Source organism: Dreissena polymorpha, chromosome 7, assembly GCF_020536995.1.
Source record: "Dreissena polymorpha isolate Duluth1 chromosome 7, UMN_Dpol_1.0, whole genome shotgun sequence".
NCBI classification, from domain to species: domain Eukaryota; kingdom Metazoa; phylum Mollusca; class Bivalvia; order Myida; family Dreissenidae; genus Dreissena; species Dreissena polymorpha.
Window position 1 is genome coordinate 53,584,069 of NC_068361.1, and position 14,416 is coordinate 53,598,484.

General features: G+C 34.6%; 2 protein-coding genes across 7 annotated transcripts in view; both read right to left on the reverse strand.

Annotated features, from left to right (window-relative positions):
- The window catches only part of LOC127839182 (uncharacterized), a 111,546-nt gene that overhangs the window by 5,639 nt on the left and 91,491 nt on the right, over positions 1–14,416 (reverse strand). For all 6 annotated transcript variants that reach the window (XM_052367437.1, XM_052367438.1, XM_052367434.1 and 3 more), the window contains 3 exons: positions 3,901–4,056; positions 2,523–2,931; positions 945–1,042 (listed from right to left, as the gene is read on the reverse strand). In XM_052367437.1, coding sequence (XP_052223397.1) covers positions 945–1,042; positions 2,523–2,931; positions 3,901–4,056 — 663 coding nt within the window. The remainder of the gene's footprint in view (positions 1–944; positions 1,043–2,522; positions 2,932–3,900; positions 4,057–14,416) is intronic.
- Positions 4,900–14,115, reverse strand: LOC127839188 (uncharacterized). The gene is made up of 2 exons (XM_052367449.1): positions 14,008–14,115; positions 4,900–5,765 (listed from the first exon to the last, which is right to left on the reverse strand). The coding sequence occupies exons 1-2, from the start codon at positions 14,093–14,095 to the stop codon at positions 5,479–5,481; spliced, it is 375 nt and encodes a 124-aa protein (XP_052223409.1). The 5' UTR covers positions 14,096–14,115; the 3' UTR covers positions 4,900–5,478.

Genomic DNA, 14,416 nt, shown 5'->3' on the forward strand with positions numbered 1-14,416 from the left:
TAAAGTATTGAAGGCAATATGAGAAACGGTAGCAAAAGTGTGACGGAAGGAAGTCTATTATTAGCATCGGTGACCTTGACCCCAGTGACCTCAAACCTATTCAAAAGGTAGAGGTCCATGCAAGGTAACTTCATGCCAAATATGAAAGCGATTGGTTAAGTATTAAAGGCGCTATGAGAAACGGAAGCAAAAATGTGACGGAAGGAAGTCTATTATTAGCAATGGTGACCTTGACCTTGACCCCAGTGACCTCAAACCTCATCAAAACGTAGAGGTCCATGCAAGGTACCTACATGCCAAATATAAAAGCGATTGGTTAAGTATTGAAGACCCTATGAGAAACGGTAGCAAAAGTGTGACGGAAGGGAGTCTATTATTAGCATCGGTGATCTTGACCCCAGTGACCTCAAACCTCATCAAAAGGTAGAGGTCCATGCAAGGTAACTTCATGCCAAATATGAAAGCGATTGGTTAAGTATTGAAGGCGCTATGAGAAACGGTAGCAAAAGTGTGACGGAAGTAAGGAAGTAAGTAAGTAAGGAAGGAAGGACAAACTGGCAACTATATGCTCCGCCGAAATTTTTTCGGGGAGCATAAAAAGAAGTATATGTAATGTACATAATGTTGACTGACAAGAAGATAGCAGTTGTCTTTGTCATCTCAATTATTTGTACAGCTTATTCAGAAACTCACTTCCACCTTGTTTTTATGCCTGTAGCAGACATCCTTGAATCACTGAATACTATTCATAACATATTGTCCCAAAATACACAGTCTAAGAGGGGCAACAGTAAACAAAGGTTTTTTCTTGGTTATCTAAGCATGATATTGTTCAATAATATCGAGATACAATCAGTATTTAGATATTGTATTAAGAAATGGGATACCTTGATACCTATAATTGAATAATGTCAACTTTGCAAGGAGATTTCCTGGTATATTACCTTACTTAAGCCAACAGTTTCCAACACCTCAGCTAGCAGGACCTGCACCGTCCAATGGTGATTGTGCAGGGCATCAATTAGCCAGCTTCCACATGCATCTGTCAGTCAGAGAAATGTTGGTAAAATAGGAACAGTGTTAACCAAGAATGTGTACAAGTTTTGTGTTTTTGCAAGTTGTTTTTTTCCAATTAAATGCTATCAGTTTCGCATCAAATAGATTTCAAAGAGCTTTGGTGATACTGCCACAATTATAATTTTATATATGTGCTAGAAAGTACCCCCCTAACCAAACATCAAACTTTGCTTACAAAAATAAATATGACCAAGATTCATAAAATCTGAAACAAAATTGTAACCTCTAGAGTGTTTACAAGGATTTTGTATAATATAGTGAAAATTTGGACAATCTAAGGTCAATAATTATGGCATTTATTATGTGATTTTGCTAATTATCCAACTTGACTGAGATCTTTCAGCAACTTTGATAAAGAATGCTTGAGAAATGTGAATGCTAGAGTGTTTACAAGCCAAATGTGGACGGACGGACAGCGGACAAGGACCAATCCTAAAACCTCACCTGAGCATTCAGGTGAGCTAAAGTGTTTTACCGATCTGAGCCATTTTTCAAATTGTCTGAGAAATCAATAAAACCAATATATTGACTAAGTTTCAAGATGATTAGGCAAAAAATGTGACTTCTACAGTGTTCGATCACAAGGTTTCTCTCTAGCAACATAAGGAACACTGCCCCACCCCCCTTGCGGCCATGTTTTTTGACTGATCGGGACCATTTTCAAACTCAACTTTTGTATCAAGGAAACAAATGTTCTGACCGAATTTCATGAAAATTGGGCCAAAAATGTGACTTCTAGAGTGTTCACATGTTTTCACTATATACATATAGAGAAAAATGCCCCGCCCACTGGCGGCCATGTTTTTTCACCGATCTGGACCATTTTCAATCTCGTCTGAGATATCAATAAAACCAATGTTTTGACCATTTTTTCATGATGATTGGGCAAAATTTTTTACTTCTAGAGTGTTTTAAAGGTTTCTCTATAGCCAAATAAGGAAAACTGCACCGCCTACTGGTGGCCATGTTTTTCAACGCACCGGAACCACTTTTGAACTCAGCCAACATAACATTAAGGCAAACATTTTGACCAAATTTCATGAAAATTGGGCCAAAAATGTGACTTCACATGTTTTCACTTATAAGAGAAAAATGCCCCCCCCACTGGCGGCCATGTTTATTCACCGATCTGGGCATGAAATGTGACTTCTACAGTGTTTACAAGGTTTTTCTTTTTTTTTAACCTAGTGACCTAGTTTTTAACCCAGCATGACCCAGTTTCGAACTCGATCGAGATATTATTGAGACAAATCTTCTGACTAAGTTTCATGAAGATCGGACAATAAATGTGGCCTCTAGAGTGTTTACGAACAAATGTGGACGTACGGATGGATGGATGGACGACGGACAAAGACCCGTCACAAAAGCTCACCTGAGCAATGAGGTGAGCTAACAACAACATTACCAGTAAATATGGCTAGTTTGTTTTAATTCATTGACGTTACCATTCATGAAAATATCATCGTCCATCCCTTTCCAAGAAGTTTGCAGTTGCTTCAAACACGCTATGGTCAATTCCTTTACTGCCAATTTTGAAAGAGTCATTTCTGTTTCAACATTTTCTGTGTCAAGGTCAGTGTGGTCACTTTCCAGAGATGGATTGTGGGTCCATAGGACTAAGCACTCATTCAGCAAGCCAGCCAATGTAACGAGCAAAACAATTGGTTCAGCAACAGAGTTCAACCAATCAAAACCTGCCATACATTTGGACTGCAGAATGGCAAGAAATAATGTCAAGGACATTTTTAATGTCATGGCAACCTTTGTGGGTGCAGTGGTTTGAAGATGGTCTGTACTGAGACGAGGCAAAATAACAAACTGAAGGAAGCCTTCTACATCAATTACATTCTCCACCTAAAACAAAAGAATAAAAAGAGTTTTAAAAATCAGAAGGGACAGCTTTGTTTCAAACTATTTTCAGCAAAGACAATATTAACCTACACCAGAGAATGGTTACGGTAGTGACAAATATTCCCCGGAGATGCATGTTGTGCTAGGTAGCAATTATCCCAATTAAAGTTATAGAAATGAACAAGATGTTGTCTTAAATAAACATAGATGCCCCTGATCAAAGCCATGTCAGTATTTATTTATCAGCCCATGTGAATAAACTTAGCCCTTTGCATGCTGGGAAATTTGTCTTCTGCTAAAATGTTGTCTGCTGAATTTCTAAAATTAGCATTTTCTTCGATTTTTTTGAAAGAATACTATCAGAATAGCAAACAGTTTGGATACTGATGAGACGCCACGTTCTGTGGCGTCTCATCTGGATCCAAACTGTTTGCAAAGGCCTTTAAAATTCGGTTCCCGCACTGAAAGGGTTAAGGTGATGTGAGAGTCCTGAATGTCATATTCCTCAAATGACATGCCAAGTTGTATCAACTAATCTCAAGTACTTGTTTATTCATTGCAGGATCCATCACTTTTTTCAGTGTTCACTTATTTCTAAGATCATAGCAACCACAATTTTTGTCTGACCGAACAAAATGAAACAAACTACACATTCCCCATTAGTATTTGTCTATCTACACAAATAAACTTAGCATAAGTGATTTATTGCAGGATTACAATTCTGAGAAACAGACAGAAAAACATGTGGACAGACAGACCAAGGGTGAACCTTACACCTCCTCTGGTTTCACTGGTAGGGGGACTAAATCGAAGTGTTTTTTTGCGTTTTAATGTAAGTGAATTATTTTATTAAAGATAAAATAAAGCTACTTGAATTCCCTGTGTTATGCACTAATTAATTTACATTTTTTATAAACGAACAAATGCATACATTTTTTATCAATACAAAATACAAAAATAACCTATGCATACCTGAAGCATTTCTCTAAGAAATATGAGGAAACACTTGGTCTGCTTGTCTGACAGTTGCTCTGATGTCAGCCATGAGGACAGGACATGTGTGAGGAGCTGCCTTTCAGGCCAGTCTGGACTGGTTAGTGAGCACGTCTGCTTTAAGTATCCAAGAACCTGGAAACAATGTAAAGTTCTACCATTTTACATTTACACACAGACAAAAGTGAAGTTTGTAACACAATAATGTCTTCCGCAAGGCTTTAGTCTATCTTAAGAAAGAAAAAAAATCATAAAAATAGGATCAGGCCTGATATTAAGGGCTGAAGGCCAGGCCTGAAAAACTTTGGCTGGGGGTTTGGGGGCCGCATAGGTCCCCAAGGGGGTCCAGGGGCAACGCCCTGGTAGGGGGGCAAGGGGGGCGAAGCCCCCCGGACGAAAATGATTTTTTAGCATTCTAAAACCTATTTGTCAGGCTCTCAGAAAGCCTTTAGACTCTGAATGATTAATCTATTTTATACTGAAAATCAATGCTGTCTGACACATATCTTACATCTCTGGCACATAACTGCTTTTGGGTGTTGGGGGCTCTGTTTCTGATAAAAATAAATTCAGTATCATTCTCTCATTAAAATAAACAGAAATCATTTACTTCTGATCAAAAAATGATTTGTTTTAAGACAATGTACTTAATCTAAATTTTATAAACATTCATGTTCCTTGCACCCAAAAAAACTAAACTATCATAATTAAGTCATACAAGTAACACATTGTCAAGTTATTCAAGTATATTTCAAACCAACAGCATAACAAGTTTAGATACACAATGACACATATAATTCAATATATGTCTAGTTAAAACAGTTTCATTTGTTGAAATATAGCTGCACAATGTTTACTTATAATTTGACTACCTAGTTAAGAGTTGAAGCAGAGCTACATAATGAGTGCAATTCAATGCATGACTAGTTAAAAGAGCTGAAGGCTCATTATTTCAATATATGACTATGAATGCTCTTTCAAAACAAAACGAAATAGTTAAACCCATTGACTTTTTTTGAAATGTACAAGGGTTATGTACACTGCATTCATTGATTGCACATAGTTGTAATTCAAAGCAACACTAGTCAAAAGAGATGAACGCTTGTGATATCAAGAAATGACTTTCAGTTGTTAACAAGAAGACAAGGAACATTTGAGTATTTCAATACAAAACAACAACAGTTAAAACAATTGATAAACTTGTAACATACATTTTGTCCTTAGGTTATGTACACAAGATAACAACATCGATAGCACATTGATCTAATTAAATGAATGACTAGTCCAGAGGCTGAACACTTCCAACACTTGCGTTATCAATAAATGACTAGATAAAGAATAAAGGAACATCTAATTATTTCAATATTTAACAATTGTTCAAACACTTGATAAACTTGTAACTAACTAACTAAGGTGATGTACACTTTATACATTGATGGCATCAATCTCAAACCAATGGTAAACTAATTGAATCTTGAAATCATATGATGCCTTTGAAAAATGAGTTAGATTACTTAATTTTTCTATTTGTTTATATCAAATGGCTTTTTCTGATGTTCATTCCTTGTTCCCACCAGTCTGTACACTGTCAAGTTTTTCAACATGGTCTTGCCTCTGTCTTTTAGCTAGGTGGCTGATCATATCCATGGCTGTTCTTTTGGAGGGTGGATTTTGTGTGTTAATGGTCAGTTCTTTGCTGACCTGGTCTTTCTCCTGTTTCTTCCTCTGAATAATGTGACGGTATTCTCCACTGGCGTTTGTAATGTTCTGCACCATTTTAGCCTGGACTGGACTATACAGTACATCTGCTCTGGCAAAATACTTCACTGCTGATTGGCCCGATGCTTTTAATAAGGCAAATATACATAAAACTATTATGAATGATATTATAACATCAGATGTGGTAATTTAAAAAGTTTAGAATTGTCTGCTTAAAAGTCAGATATTTTTTTAAGAAATAAAATATCCACTAATTTCTTTAAAATAAAGTTTCAAATAAATACAAATTTGTTTCTAGACATTTATAGAAGAATAAAATATCCACTAAAATTCTTGTAAACACATACACACAGACTCACGGACAACCGCACGCATGAACTCCCAGACACGCACGCACGTACACAAACACACGCACTTACGTACGTACGCGCACGCAGTCGCACACTCACACTTACACGCAAACTCACTCTCACACGCGCACACTTAACAGCCGCCTTTGCGCACATGCGCGCAAAAGCGTCAATTAGGACACGCATTATGTAAAACACGCATAACAACATACGGAACCACCACGAGAATATACAAAAACTTCATGCATAATCAAGTATCAACAGTTATTCATAATTCTGTGTGTAATACACAATATAGCATCATTTTTCAATGTGAAAGTTTTTTTTGTATATATTGGTATGTTGTAACCTTTTCACACTGACCAAGAGTTGTCGTTCGTTCGGGACGGCATAGTACTCGTCAGGTAAACAAACCAAACAAAACAAGTTCCCTCTAGATCGCTAAAATCGATGTATATACAGAATATTTCAAATAAAATGTACTTGTTGAAGTATATTTTACATTGTTTAATATACCTCTATGGCCAGTATATCTACATCTGTATCCTAATTCGGATTTGCAATATAACTTTGCGACCAGGAAGTAATTTCCATTTAGTGTTAAGAAATTCTGACATTTTGCCTTTTTCTGGTTTAAAAAAAAATGTGCTTTTTGCATCATTCAAACGGTATCCAACATTTGGTCCGTTACTGCAAGGTTTTCATTGATTCATAATCGGTTTTTTATTGTTGTTTTTAAATGCGTATTTTGTTTAAATATTGAATGACATTCTTCATTCACTGTATTCTTATTGACTTAAATATCATTTTTCATTGATTCATAACCGTTTTTTGTTGTTGTTTTTAAATGCCTGTTCTGTTTAAATATTGAATGACATTCTTCATTCACTGTATTCTTATTGACTAAAATATCAGTTTCTAGGAAAATGTGTTTGTATAGAGATTTCCATACCAGTTTTTGTGTAAATTTATTGAATGTTCAATCGAGAAATTATAGTGTCCTGAACAAATGTGTGGCTTAAATAGTTTTCTTTAGAATACTGTGCGACAGTGTTGTCATTTGTCCCAGCTCAGTGTTGTGTTGTTTATGTTCATTGTTGTCCATAGACCGAATTCACTGACCGAGTTCATTGACCGAGCTCATTGAAAAGATATAATGGTATTCATCTATATCTATAAAAAATTAACTTTCTCTTATCATATACATAATTATTGTCTGCATTGTTTACTTGTATTTATGTTTGCATGAACTGTGGCATATTTAAAGATATTAACCTATATCTATATTTATATATGTAGCGGGCGTTGCTTAGAATAGGTGTTACAGAAAATCGCACTCAACTGCAGACACACAAACACACGCGCACGCACACACACGCATACGAACACGCACACACACGCATGCACGCTCGCGCACACGCACGCACGTACACACGCACACATACACACACGCGCACACACACGCACATACATTCACACACATGCGCATACACACACATGCACGAACCCGCGCACACACACCCTTACACGTACATGCACAACACACGCACACTACATACTCGCGCAACATGCGCGCGCCGAACCACCCCACACAATTCTGTAGTTCTTACTGTTACATTACTACTATTATAAGTTACATACAATCTACGGAGCTATATATAAACTTTTTATTTTGTGTATTTCCAGTGTATGGAAAAGCGCTTTTTTATGTCGCTCGTGAGCTGTGTCAGGAGGATATGTATCTATTCCTATATTTATGTACATAGCATGCGGTGCGTAGAATATATGTGTTATATAAAATACAGAAAATATGTGTTTTATATAATTTGTGTAATTTTCAGTATATTGTATTTGCTCTACAACTCCACATCTTTATGTTGTCAATTAACCTCTTTCCAAACAGGGCAACACATTTTTGTAATCATTTTTGTTAATAAAAATTAAAATATTTATTGAGAGTAAGACGCTCATAATTTTGTTATATGAGTAAAAACACATCTGGTGGTATCTCTAGTTCATTTTGTTTTCGGAACTAGATTAACTGTAGGCCAGATACAGTAAAAATGAAAATACTGGAGTTACATTTTATAAGTACAAAATGCTTATAAAACGTTTGCTTATCAAACAAAAACGTGGGAATGTCCGTCAGTCGATCTAAGTAGGTTTCGTTTTTCGTATATTTCAGATCGACAATGCGACGGACATACGAATGTTTTCGTGTATATGTCTTTGATCTTATCACATATCGTGTAATGTTGATATTTGTTAAACGTTTTGTTGACAACAGTTTATTAAAACGTGTACTGATTGCATTAATTGTGTTTAACAATAAATGAAGATATACATATATAATCAATAGATGATTTTCAAATACAGTAGGTGCATAGGTTCTTTTTAACTGTCGTGAACCTCTTGACAAATAATAGCACAAAATGTTTGTATAAGAATGCATATTTTGTCATTGTAATAGTCATGTTATAGTCATTATTGTAACCTAAGGTTATCAATTATTACAACGTTTTTTTTACGAGATACAGGTACACACAGTGCAAAACAATAAGACAGAACACATGCATGTATACACACATACACTCACATACACGCTCACAAACACACATGAACATACGCGCGCACTCAACCGCAGACAAACACACACATACACACGCGCACCCGCACACACGCGTTTTACACAACCAGCACACGCACACATACATATACGCGCGCGCTCGTGCCCGCACACACACACACACACGAGCACGCACACACGAATACGTGCACGCACACACGCAGCCGCGCACATACAAACCATACACAAACACGCACACACACGCGCAAACACACACACGCGCGCATTCACACACATAACTGAACCGGCGCGCACACTCCTTTCAACGAACATACACAACACAGGCGCATAACACACGCGGCAACACGCGCGCACACACACACACAAACACACACACACACACGCACCGAACCACCATCCACACACAATTTAGTAGTTTTTGTATTGGTATATTATTATAATTATAAGTTACCATAAATCTACGGTGTTATATATATAATTTTATACTCAGATCACTATTTCAAATAATTTGTGCATTTCCAGTGTACGGAAGTGCGCTTATGTAGGTCTCTATTGGAGACAAATCGTTTATTGTTGTTTTCTTCTCATTTTTGTGATTATTTCTGTTTGCTTCTTTTTTTTTATGGACTATTCAGCTGTTTGTATCCATATTTTTTGTTTTCTTTTTTCGTTTGTATGTAATGATGTCTTATGTCTTATACTAGAAACCAACTGGGCATTTTTTAAAATAGTGACCAACTGGACAAGCATACACAAATTATCATTTACATCACCCTCCACTTCTTTAAATGATTAAGATATGTACTTTAAATGTAAAAGGGCTAAATAATAAAGACAAACGCATAAAAATCTTCAAATGGTTAGACGAAAAAAAATATAGTATAATCCTATTACAAGAAAGTCACTTGACACATACTTTAAGACAAACCTTAAAAGATGAATGGGACGGAGACATCTATCTTAGTGGTCAACATTCTAATAAACAAGGCGTGGCCTTTTTGATAAAAAATAATATTGGGATCACAGTCGATAATTTTAACGAAATAATAATTGGCAGACAAGCGAGTATAGATATCAAAATACACGAAACACAATTAACATTAATCAACGTTTACGGCCCTAACATAGATGATTCCACTTTTTACGAAACACTACAATCCTTTATAAATAATAATCAAGATAAAAACATCATAGTCGGTGGTGATTTCAATACTGTTCTTAACCCATTATTAGATAAAAAGAAAGGCAACCTTTATACTCATCCTAAAAATAGAAACATTTTAAATAACATAATTGAAAACTACAATATGATAGACATCTGGCGTACAATATAACCAAACGAAAGAAAATTCACCTGGCACTCAAACACAAAACCAACAATATTTTGTAGATTAGACTATTTTTTAATATCTGAGTCTCTTTGCAACATTATTGACACATGTAACATAAAACCAGGATTTATGACTGACCACTCTCTAGTTGAACTTAAACTACATAATATACAACCTGAAAGAGGCCCAGGATACTTTAAAATTAACAACAACATCTTATTAGATACACAATATCAAACACAAATAAAACAGGAAATATTAAATACAGTTCAAAATAATAAAGATGCAAACCCAAATACCTTATGGGAAGTAATTAAAGGAAATATACGCAACACAACAATTAGATACACATCATTTAAACAAAAAGAAACACACAAACTTGAAACTGAAACCATCAAAACCATTGAAACCCTTGAAAAACAATTGCATCAAACGAACACAAATGATACCACCGACATTGAAAATGAAATAACGTTAAAAAAACAAATATTAGATGAAATTTATCATACACATCTCAATGGAATAATACTAAGAGCGCGTGCACAGCATGTTGAACACAATGAAAAAAATACAAAATACTTCGCAAACATTGAAAAACGTAGAAGCGAACAAAAAACTGTACACAAATTAGTAGTCAATGGCAAAGATATAACAAACAGAACTCAAATACTAGAAGAACAACGTTTATTTTTCGAAACCCTCTATAAACGAAAAAATGTTGAAAATAACACTCTTTTTAAAAATACACATCACGCTTTAAATCAAGAAGAAAAACTATTGTGTGACGGATTACTAAATGAATATGAATGTGGATTAGCACTAAAAGAAATGCAAAATAACAAAAGTCCAGGATCTGATGGCATCACCATTGAGTTTTATAAAATATTTTGGAATGATATCAAAACACATTTAATTAAATCACTAAACTATTCATATAATAATGAAAACCTAACTACGCTTCAAAAACAAGGTATAATATCACTCATTCCAAAACCTGGAAAAAACTTAGAATCCTTATCGAACTGGCGCCCAATTAGTTTACTAAACAATGATTATAAAATTGCAACTAAAAGTATAGCAAACAGAATAAAAAAAATATTACCATCAATCATTTCAAAATCTCAATCTGGTTTCATAAAAGGACGTTACATTGGTGAAAACGTTCGTCTTATCCAAGAATGCATCAACTATTTCAACAATTCAAATGATCCTGGTCTAATATTCTTTGCAGACTTCGAAAAGGCATTCGATTCGCTTGATCATTCATTTATGTTCTCTTGCTTAGAAAATATGAACTTTGGTGAAAGTCTCATTCAATGGGTCAAACTATTCTATACTGATATTAACAGTTTAATCATAAACAATGGCTTCTTTTCAAAAAGTTTCAACATCGAACGAGGGGTTCGACAAGGATGTCCACTCTCATCATCGCTATTTATTATTTGCATCGAGTACCTATCACATCACATCCAATCAAATAAACACATAAAAGGCATATCACTAGAACCTGACGAAAAAATCAAACAGTCCCTATTTGCTGACGATGCAACTTATTTTTTAAACGACAATTACGATTCTTTCCATAACCTAATAGAATCGCTAACCCTTTACGGAATGACATCGGGTCTTAAACTAAACAAAAGTAAATGTACTGTGCTACGAGTAGGTAAATTAAAACAAAGTAATGTTCAATATAAAAAAGAAATGAAATTTCATTGGACATCCGATGAAGCCACAACGTTAGGAATTACTTTCACAAATAATGAAAAGGATACAGTTCTTAAAAACATACTACCTAAATTACAGAATTTTAAAAACTGCTTAAAATCATGGCATCACCGTAAACTTACACTAATCGGAAAAAACACAGTATTGAAAACGTTTGCACTTCCTAAACTAATTTATGTATTAACAGTCCTCCCAAATCCACCAAATGATGTTATAAACGATATAAAATCAGCAATATTTAATTTCATATGGGACGGTAAGCCTGACAAAATAAAACGAACTCAGTTAATTCAATCTGTAGAAAATGGAGGTATCCAATTAACGAACATTGACTCATTCTTGAATGCAATCAAATGCAGCTGGGTTAAAAGATACCTAGATAATACCAATACGAGTACATGGAAACTATTCTACCAGAAAATCCTAAAAAAATATGGTGACTCTTTACTCTTTGAATGTAACATCAACAATACTATCCTACATGAAATTGCAAACGAAAACATATTTCTGTCTGATGTTCTATCAGCATGGAGTGATGTCACTCATAATCTAGAAACCCAAAACAGCAGTAAAACTATTTTATGGAACAATAAAGACATAACTTCAAACAATAAGACGTTTTTCTATAAAGATTGGTTTGAACGAAGCATAAAATATGTCGACCAATTATATGACTACAGAATTAAGGATTTCTACTCTTTTGATAATATATGCTACATATACGGAATACCTTCAAATAATTTTCTGAAATACTACACACTAATCAAAAGCATACCCATACATATTAAATCTGAAATCAATACAAATAATACACCATGTACTCAAACAACATTTGTAGAAAACATACTTGGAAGAAAAAACAAAACAAATAAAATATTTTACACACTACAAATTAAAAACCCTACAGAAAACTCCAAAATCCAAAATAAATGGCAAGTCCTTTTTGGAGAAAATGAACTTAATTGGAAACACATATTTACCATGCCATATAAAGCAACTATTGAAAGCACACTGAGAAATTTTCAATATAAATACATCCATGGAATTATAGCTACAAATAAATATCTCTTTAAATGCAAATTATCTAACTCAAATCTGTGTGACTTCTGCAGTGAAAACATTGAAACTATAGAACATCTTTTCTGGGAGTGCAAACACATCCAGCCTATTTGGAATCAATTAATATCTTTTCTTGAACAACATCAACTAAACGTTAAACTATCTTTCTTAAATGTAAGTTTCGGAATTAACTCATTGAAATCAATAGACTGTAATAATATTGTGAATTTTATGGTTATATTGATGAAATATTTTATCTTAAACATGAAGTACAAAAAACAAGTACCAAATTTTAATTGTTTTGTCCATAGTCTTAAACTAAAAATCCAGATTGAGAAAGAAATAGCCCTCAGAAATGACACATTACAAATCTTTGAACAAAAATGGAATCGGATTAAATTCTCATAATGTTTTATCCACTTATATACATTTCACTCTAATGCTAGCTTATCTCTCTAAAATAGTTTTGTTTATTTTTTTTATTTTTTTTATTTTTATTTTTTTTATTATTACTTTTTTTTTTCAATCTGACAAGACCATTGTGAATATACAACAAAACACACAAGCCCAGTATGCTTTCTTCCGCCTTTACACAACTTATCATTTTTCATAACTATTCCTCTGTTGTTCTTTTCTTTTCTCTCTAAAAAAATATATATTATATTAGCATATCTTGTATAACATGTCTGAACTTTATTGCTTTGTACAATCACTATGTTGTATGATCATATACATGTTTACATTGTATGTATGATATTGAATAAAAAAAAAAAAAAAAATTCTTGTAAGTAAATAAGAGGTGTAAACATATATTACAGAGCATACACAGACAGTGGCAACTATATGCTAAGCAGATGCAAAAAAAATCACGGATCAATTACAAATTAAAAAAAAGTTTCCATTAAATTGAAAAATTGGGCATGACTTCCCCTTCTAATCTGTGTTTTTATCGGTGACACTTGATGCTGTTGGGCTCATAATTTCTGGACAAATGGTTTTAATAGGACCAGTCCCAATCAGCATCAAAGTGCATGGCCAGCAAAGCAGGGAAAAGGCAGAGAAAGGGAAGAGGATGGGACTGCAGCCATGACATTCATGCCTTGATATTATATTTCTTCAAATATTACACGCTCTCAAAAATAAAATAGCATTATCAATTCAAACTTTCACGAGTCAATCATGAAACTTTAAATGATCGTGACATGTCATTTCTTAATAATGTAGGCATATTCGTCATGGATGCTTGTTTCTGTCTAAGACAGAAACAAAACTCTTCCTGCTACATAGATAATATTAATTTAAACAAACTTACCTGAAGAAATAATGCGATTGAAGATACAATTTGCTGCTGCTCGTTTTAGTTCGCCAAAATTCAAAATTTTCCGTAAAATTTTCTTCATGTATCCGAGTTACTTGAAAGCCTGAAAAACTAACATGACGTCATAAGCGTTTATCGGCCATTGATCGGTGCGGTATATTTACAGGCTACCGGTCCAGATTCTCCAAGGTATCTCCGAGAACCCTTGTCGTAAAAAGGTAGCTCGCCCCCCCCCTCCTCCCCCCCCCCTCCTCCCCCCCCCCCCTCCTCCAAAATTTTCTCAACGGATTTGCGTGAATCTCAAAATCGGTTCTGAGCAAATTTAAACACCGGAAATCCGTCCCAGGCCGGAAAATTATCAGGCCTGTAGGATGCAATGTTTTGGAAAACAGGAAAATACTAT

What these genes read in the sequence shown, in the direction of transcription:
- LOC127839188 (XM_052367449.1), bottom strand. Translation starts at nt 14,095, where the DNA reads ATGAAGAAAATTTTACGGAAAATTTTGAATTTTGGCGAACTAAAACGA. An exon ending in CAATCGCATTATTTCTTCAG is followed by an intron (nt 5,766 to 14,007) that starts GTAAGTTTGTTT and finishes CCTTATTAAAAG; the next exon opens with CATCGGGCCAATCAGCAGTG.